This window comes from Meleagris gallopavo, chromosome 1 (assembly GCF_905368555.1).
Source record: "Meleagris gallopavo chromosome 1, MGAL_WU_HG_1.1, whole genome shotgun sequence".
Lineage (NCBI taxonomy): Eukaryota > Metazoa > Chordata > Aves > Galliformes > Phasianidae > Meleagris > Meleagris gallopavo.
Genome location: NC_139404.1, coordinates 108,242,481 through 108,250,919, shown reverse-complemented (window position 1 = coordinate 108,250,919; position 8,439 = coordinate 108,242,481). Strand labels below are relative to the sequence as shown.

Genomic DNA, 8,439 nt, shown 5'->3' with positions numbered 1-8,439 from the left:
CCATTTTTACACACACTCTCTCAATAATAATAATAATAAATAGACAGCTGTTGTGCCTAAAGGTGTTTTTATTTGCTGTAAATAACAAAACGCCCTCGCCCAGCCCAGCCCCTCCCTCAGGGCAGCGGTGCAGCGTGACGCGCCGGCGCAGCGCCCTCCTTCCCGCCCTCTGCTTTCCGCATCTCTTTCCCGCCCTGCCGCCGGGCGGTGCTCGGTGCCATGCGGCGCTGCGCGGGGCAGGCGGGCGAAGCGCAGGTAGCGCCCGGTTGGAGGGCGGGCTCTGCCTGAGGGCTGCGGGGAAGGGCCATGCTTCCTTCTGCGCGCAGCGATTTGTTGCAACTGGATGTTGTAGTGCGGGGAGGTGTTGGGTGAAAAAAATAAATCCTTGTTTTTCTGTGTGAGGATCTGTGATTTACAGGGAGGTATGCTCTGCGTTTCGAACCTCGGTAGTGGATTTTGCCTGGGTTTGGTCACTGAGAGCAGATAATGTGGTTTTTATGTCTGTGCCGTGCTTTGCTTTGTAGTTTGGAACTTACTGAACTGTATTTCTGGCTTTCCTGTTTGTCTGACTGGAAGTGTTCACCTGGTGTCCTCTATGGAGTCCTATTGCATATGCATATGTGCTTTTGAGACTAAAATGTGTTGTTTTCCTGTGAATTGTGTAGTGTGGTAGGTCTTGATTGTGCTAACTTTCCCATAAGGGCTCCCTAATTGCAACTGCAAGTTAAAAACCTTCTTCCATGTCTTTATTGATGGTGAGCAGAGTTAAATCTAGTTATTGACTGGTTGCTAGCAGAATTCCTCAGAGGTCAGAATTGGGGCCAGCCCTGTTTTATGTCTTCATTGATGATCTGGATGAGGGAATTGAGCGCACCCTCAGTAAATTCACAGATGACACCAAGCTGGGAGGGAGTGTCAATCTGCCTAGGGGAAGGAAGCCCCTACAGAGGGATGCGGAAAGGTTGGATAGCTGGGCTGAGGTCAGTGGAATGAGCTTTAATAAGACCAGGTGCTGGGCTCTGCACTTCTGTAATAATAACCTCGGGCAATAACAGTAGTTTGGGAAAGAATGGCTGGAAGGCTGTTCTCAGGAAAAGGATCTGGGGATGTTAGTTGGCAGCCTGCTAAACATGAGCTAGTAATGTGCCCAGGTGGCTAAGAAGGCCAATAGCATCCTAAATTGTATCGGAAAAAGTGCAGCCAGCAGGAGCAGGGAGGTGATCAGGACAGTGATAGGACGAGAGGAAATGGCTTCAAGTTGTGCCAGGGCAGGTTCAGGCTGGATATTAGGAAGAACTTCTTCTCAGAAGCAATAGTGAGGCAGTGGCACAGGCTGCCCAGGTCGATGGTGGAGTCACTGTCCCTGGAGGTGTTCAAGGAAAGGGTAGTTGTAGCACTGAGGGACATAGTCAGTGGCTATGGTGATGATGGGTTGATGGTTGGACTAGGTGATCTTACTGGTCTTTTCTAACCTTAATGAATCTGTGTTTCCATAATGATCTGAGTTTGTCATGGATGACTGGACTGGAGATGGCTGTGTCTTGAGGCGATGGTATCTTGTATTCCCTAGCATGCTCATCTGTCTGAAAGAAAGGGAAGTAGTATGTGAAGAATCTCAATTTCTGAGACTTGCACCATTCCCTAAAATTTAAACTGCTTGAAAATGCCCCTTTTGCATTGTGAAAGTGTACTAGCTCATTAATGTTTTAGACAAAGGAAGTTGAACTTTTTTCTATGTCGGTGTGTAACATCTTTAAGATGCAGCAGTGTGCATACCAAAATACATCAGAAACTGGAGTTGGGTAGTTTATTATACAGAAAATTTTGTATCATTTTAAAATCAATACACGTTCTCTTGGACTGTGGACTTGGATGGAACATCCAACTCCTCTCTTCTTTTGTTGACTTGGGATTGAGTTACTTTTATGTGGGATTGGATTACAAATAGCTTTTGCTTCTAACATAAGGTCAAGTATTCTGAAAAAAAAAATACACATTTTCTAGATAACTGAGGATCTTGCAAATATTTGAGTTAATTAAAAAATGGAGTTACAGTGTATGTTTTATAACAGTTTCTAAACAATAGCTTTGCATATGTATAGCATTTTCAGACACGTGAATGTTAATTCTTACAGCTTTCTGAGGTACATTGCACACATTTTAGGTGAAAAAACAGATGTAAAGAGTTAATATGATTTGCTTTAGGCTAGAGTGGCAAAAATCAGATTACACTCAAAGACTTTGTGTCCCAGTGACTTGCTTTAAATTATTACTCAATAGTTCTCTTAAATAAGGTTATGAATTTCTGAATTGATGTAGTGCAGAACAATATTGTTGAGAGAAAGGACACAAGCAGAAGAGTATTTCAAAGCAATAACAGTGTCTTTTTCTGGGGGGGAGAGGGGTTGTTTGTTTTTATGTTGGTGGTGGTTTTGTTTTCCATTTCAGAAGGATGAAAGCAACGAGGACTTTGTTCAAGTCAGAAGGAGGGATTTGGAAAGGCTGACAACTGAGGTTATGCAATTGCGGGATTTCTTACCTAAGATACTCGACGGTGATATTGTGTGGACATTCCAGAAACTGGATGCTATTGAATCAAGTGAGTGGTGCCATGTTGTAAGCAGAGATAGTTTCTGCCAAGACTATTCAATGCGAACTGTTTTGCCCAGATGAATGGTTGTAGAGTTTGAGGCATTCCAGGTTTAACTGTGATGTTTAGACTGCTTCAGGAAAGTAATGTTTTTGCAATGAAGAAAATTAGAAAGCACGTTAGAAATAATTAGGCTTATGTCAAATTAACTTTTAATATTTTGCTGTGGATGATACAGTTCAGACAGTCAGAGAAGGTATATCAGGAAAAAAAAGTGACTCTTCTTGGAGGGAATGGGAAAGTATTCTGTTTTTCAAAATGTCTCTTAAAGTCATCACCAAAAAATGTCATCAGCATCTCTTAAAGATCAGCAAAAGAACAGGTGAAAAAAAAACAACCTGTAGTTAAGAAGCTAAATTTGAAGGAGCAGATAATAGCTTTGCCTTTGATAGGTTGAGCTTTGAAAACAGCTATTCTACCTTGAGTTTGAGTCAGGTCTTAACTTCTTCTATGTGAGACTTTCTCTTGATGAATACCCAAGCAGTTGAGTGAAAGGTCTACCTAGCAAGTCCTGCCTCCTGGTGTGTCTGCATAATTTCTGACCCACGTAGCCTTTTGGAATGAGACCTTGATGTATAGTTTTTTTAACGTTCTTTGAGACTTTGACTCAGATGGTAGAGGCTGAGATTGTGGTCTAGCCTCAAATAAAAGTATTGGCCACAAAGTACTGGAAGAGAAGCAGGGCTCCGGAGTCCTAACCAGAATGCTGGCTATGTTGGTTAAGATAGATATGGAACCACATTTCACAGGATCCTTTGGTTTGAAGTTGCTTTCCTGCTATTAACTAATTTTCAATCAAACTTCTGTAGCTAGAAATACAGTAGAATACCTAGGAAACATCATGACTGAAACATTTCTGTAACTTCCAGAAGTTACCACTTTTCAGAATTACATTCTAGTCTTTACAGCTTGCTGCAATTGCTGGCAGAACCTCCGTGCTAATACTTCCATTCTCTTTTTCTTCCAACAAAAGTCTAGGACATAGGCGCAAGGCCTATCTATGATACCAAAGATTGTTTTGGGGTGGAGTTTCCAGCAGTCTCCATCATCTGCTCTTTGGAAGACTTCTTGCATGCTATCAAATACCAGTAGAGATAAGGAGACTGTAACATCTCCTGCTGCCACTTAAAATGTCATCCATGTCACAGGATGTGAAGTAAGATCTGGAAATGGTCTATGCTATTGCATGATATCAAGGACTGTTGCCTGTTGGGTTAAGCTTTCATCATTCTCAACTTGTCACATCCTTCTTTTACATAATTTTATCGGTGCTCAGCCACAAAATTTCTCTTATGCTCCTTGTGCCAGGCACCAAGGTGACATTATCAGAGCATTCTAGCTGCAGGTTTGTGTTGTTGACACACTCAACAACATCTCAAGACTTTGATCTCAAGACTTTCTTCCAAATGGTTTGCTGGCTTGCCTTTACTCTGTAGGCGCTTCGGAGGAATTGCTGAAGTCAATCTTTAAATTATCTTGTGTGCATCCCCACAAAGGAGACTTTTCTTCCAATTAATGTTGTGTCTTGATTACTTATTCAGGCTTTTGTTGCTGTTTTCTTCCTACAGCTGGACGTGTCAAGTGGCACTATTTCATTCTGCTCCCACTTCTGTAGCAATAACAGCATGGAATAAGGTACGCTGAGAGGAAGCTGTGAAACATGCTGCTCCAAAAAGTGAGATGTCACAGGAACACCATTGCAGCTGTTGGCCATCTTCCGTTTTACAATAGTGAGCTGTCTGGTTCTGGTCCTTAAGTAAGGTCTGTGGTGTGAAGCTTACAGGACTCTTCCAGCAGCTGCTTGAGATGGTTTTCCATACAGGTCTCACAGAGGCCTGTGGCTGATCTAGGCTTTCAGCAACTATCACAGTTTTCTAGGTAGTGTAAACATCAATTGGTTTATAATCTGGATTATAGCCAGAGACTTTACACACCTCTTGTTTGTTCAGTTGTGAGACTGATGACATCTTGAATAGCTTCAGGAAGCTCTGAGATCATTGTATTTATCACTTGCATAGCTTGATCAGTTAGATGCCTGTTTGCTATGGGAGTATCCTGCTGGTGGTATCCAAGGTTTGAACTGGCAACGATACAACTGACACTACATTTGTGCTGCTGTTGGAGTCTTTGTTAAGGCTTTTTCCAGCATGATATTTTGTTTCAAACAGAGGGTCTGTTTTCTTCTTGCTGCCCTATTCAGAAAGAGTGGTTGGCTCCAGGAACCTTAGAAAAATAGATTCATTAATGTTTCTGAATTATTATACACCTATTTGGCAAGACTTATCAGTGCTATATACAGTGGGCTCAAGTGTTTGGATCAGTAGAATTGGAATCCCATCACTTCTTGGCATTCATTATAATCGTACTCACTTCTTCACTTTCAAGAGTGTTGAGTTTAGATCTGTCTTCCAGAAAACACTGGTGTGACCTATAGCACAGAGGAGAATGAGCCCTCTGGAATTATATGCCATTTCTTTTGTCACCTCAAGTGTCTCTGTCTGTTTTGGGCTATGCTGTTGCTCTCAGGGAAAAATGTCACTTCTTCCTGGAGTCAGATTTACCATTGCAGCGGTAATGTTACATATTTCCTGTTTGTATAGAGATGTCATTTTGTATTTTGTGCTCATCCATGTTGATAGTGAACACTGCTTCTTCGCTTGTTTAAGGCAGACAGTCTGAACCTCAGGACTTTACTCTCAAGAAGGAGGGAGCTTTCTTACCGGGGAGTTGGGACATGTAGACAGTGGGAGAATCTGTCAGGCTGCTTCTGTGCTGACAGGACTGCGCTCTGCAGGGAGTGAGCAGCATAGCTGTGGAGTTTAACATCAGAAAAATGTCTGGTGCTCATTCAATTGCCATATGTCAAGGGATTGTCAAATGTTGGGATTGGTGAATCCAACCTTGAATTCACTTCAGAGCACACCTGGAAGATTTGACTGGACGCAACAAGAGGAGTTTCCAGGATTGAGGCATAGCTGACAGTAGATCTCTTTTTATCAGCTCTTTTCATCAGTACTACCATTTTTTCCGTTATAGGATGGACTTAGTGTTAGTTTCCTTTGACATAAGCCATCACAATACCTTAGAGGTAAATACTTCTCCTTTTATCTGTAAGTCTTCGAAAGACAGCACGTAGTGCTTTATATACAGACAGTAGTTAATACCATTCCTTTTCTCCTGGCTCAGTCTTGGTTCCAGAAAGTCTAGCAGTGAGGTGTGCAGTATCTTCATATGCCTCCTGGCACTGCCAATACTATATTCAGGATGGATCCATCTCATCAAGGGGTGGAGATGATTCTTTTCACTCTGGAGAGTTTGTCTCCTTGCACTGAGAGAGGGCTTCACTAGGAGTTGGTTTCACTGGGTGTGCCTACCTGGCAAGGATGAAGAGGTTCTTGGTCTGCCATTGATAAGCAGAGCATGCCCTCCTCGGACTCTGTATGTCTTTATGTTATAGAATCGTAGAATATCCTAAGTTGGAAGGGACCCATAAGGATCATCAAGTCGAGCTCCTGGCTCCACATAGGAGCACCCAAAAATCAGACCGTATGTCTGAAAGCATTTGCCAGAGTTCAAGAAGAGTCTGGACAATGCTTAAGACCCGCATTCACAAAGTAATTCATACATGGGACAGGACTTTGTGAAGGAAAGAAAAATTTTCTATCACTTGAACAATTCCTCAGAAGCTCAATGAATCCATCCCCCTGTTCATTTTTATTAGTTTCCTTTGAGCTGTAGGTTGAAAAGAATTGCGTGTTTGGAGAGAGCACCCTGGCACCTGGGCACGTCCCAGGAGTGGGATTTGCATTTGTTTGCCCTGTTCAAGGGGCATCCACAGATGTTCAAGGCCAGATTGGATGGGGCCCTGGGCAGCCTGGTCTAGTATTAAATGGGGAGGTTGGTGGCCCTGCATGTGGCAGGGGGCTGGAGCTTCATGATCTTTGAAGTCCCTTTCAACCCAGACCATTCTGTCATTCTGTGATATCTTTTCATGGCGTGATCGAGTATGTTACTCAGTAAGTACATTCTGAAATATTGACTGTGTGTGAGGGGAAGTATATAAAGTGTGCTAAGCCATAAGCAACATTTGTGATCAAGGATGTGGTGCTTCAAGTGGTGCCTAACTTATTTTTAAGCTTTTAATATTTCGAGTAGATAATGTTTGCCCGTTACTTTATGAAATTACATAAAGGTATTTCCTGTGTGCTTTTTTTTCCCCACAATAGAACTAAGTAGCTGGAGCCATGTTTTTTGAAGTAAAAAAGTATATATAAACACCGTGTGTGTATTTATATATACATATATGATTTTTTTTTTTTACACACACAATACATATAGATATATACTTACTAGTAAGTATATAGTAAGTATATATAAACACAATAATTACTCAAAAAAAATCCTTCAAAGTTTTTTTTTTCTTAAACAGACATCAGGATCTTGTAATATTTCTAATATAATAATGTAATTATTATTGCATTGTTGTGTAATTATTGATATTTTGATAATATTGAATTATTTTTAAATACGTTATTAAAATAATGTAAAAAATAATGTAATATTTGAAACTTGATTTCCAGCCACTAATGTAAAGCACCTGAAGTACAGCATGAGATATGTGTGTGTTATACAGTGTGACAAATCAGACTCAGTTTTAAGGGAGTCACTGGGAAATTGGGTTATCACTGGCGCTGTTTAAATGACTGATAATGCTTTCTGCACGTTAATGTAAAATATTTGAAGTAGTTCTATAAAATTCCTATTATCCACACAGTTTGTGGTATGTATATTGAAACACTCACTTTTGAATGATGTTGGTGTTCTTTTTCTTCAATTTTCACTGTATTTCCTGAATTCTGAAGGCAGCAGACAGAAAACAAAATAGAACGCTGGCTACATTAAAAAAAAAAAAAATCCCTGGGGTGCTCAATTCCAGAATAGTATCTTATCAGCACATGCTATTTAATCATAGACTCATAGAATGGCTTGGGTTGAAAAGGACCACAATGATCATTTAGTTTCAACCCCCCTGCTATGTGCAGGGTCGCAGACCAGGCTGCCCAGAGCCACATCCAGCCTGGCCTTGAATGCCTCCAGGGATGGGGCATCCACAACCTCATTGAGCAAATAGGGGTATTTCCAGACTTCTGCTGTTTAAATCAGAGGCGCCATACATTCAGGTTTGTTAATTCCTGTTAAAACGTGGCAAATTGCTAAATACCAGTTTGGCCACTAGGAGGTGATCTAATACAAGCAGATGTTCAATGTCTCATAAATACTGTGTTTAGTGGATTCATTTTTCTTTAGTGCAAGCCAGTTGGCTGTAACTTATTATTTCATTTATCTAATTTATTCTGTCACAGGCATGGAGAAAAAGGAGGAGGAAATAGAGCAGCTGAAAATGGATTGTGAGCACTTCAGAGCCCGCCTGGAAGCAGCCCAGGCAGATTGCATGAGGGAAAAGAAGGTATATTTGCCATCAGGATAGTGAGATCTGTATGCTTAAGTTTTGAGAAATAAAGTGGGAGTGAATGATTTTTCTTGTTTGTGTCACAAAAAAACATCCTCAGCCTGGAAAACAGGCTCTTTCTGGTCTTTGTATTGTTAAAATCAGCCATTAGTTTTCCGTAAATATATAGCAACATGCTGAAGTATGGCATTGGGTGCTCAGGAAGATTGTGGTGTAGATGGCATTGAAAAGGTACTGTGCAAAATCCATTCTTTTCAATTCACTGCAACTGTAGCATGTTTTCAGAGAGGAAAACAGAAGGTAATGTAAGCAACACAAC

General features: G+C 41.1%; 1 protein-coding gene across 4 annotated transcripts in view; it reads left to right on the top strand.

Annotated features, from left to right (window-relative positions):
- The first annotated feature begins 109 nt into the window (after positions 1 to 109).
- HSF2BP (heat shock transcription factor 2 binding protein) overlaps positions 110 to 8,439 on the top strand; it is a 34,647-nt gene continuing 26,317 nt past the window's right edge. The window contains exons 1-3 of one of the 4 annotated variants that reach the window (XM_085209263.1): positions 110 to 255; positions 2,449 to 2,599; positions 8,014 to 8,117. In XM_085209263.1, coding sequence (XP_085065389.1) covers positions 220 to 255; positions 2,449 to 2,599; positions 8,014 to 8,117 — 291 coding nt within the window. In that variant the 5' untranslated portion in view covers positions 110 to 219. Of the gene's footprint in view, positions 256 to 292; positions 423 to 2,400; positions 2,600 to 8,013; positions 8,118 to 8,439 lie in introns of those variants that run through there. The other 3 variants (XM_085209268.1, XM_085209254.1, XM_019621208.3) reach the window with 3 other exon arrangements.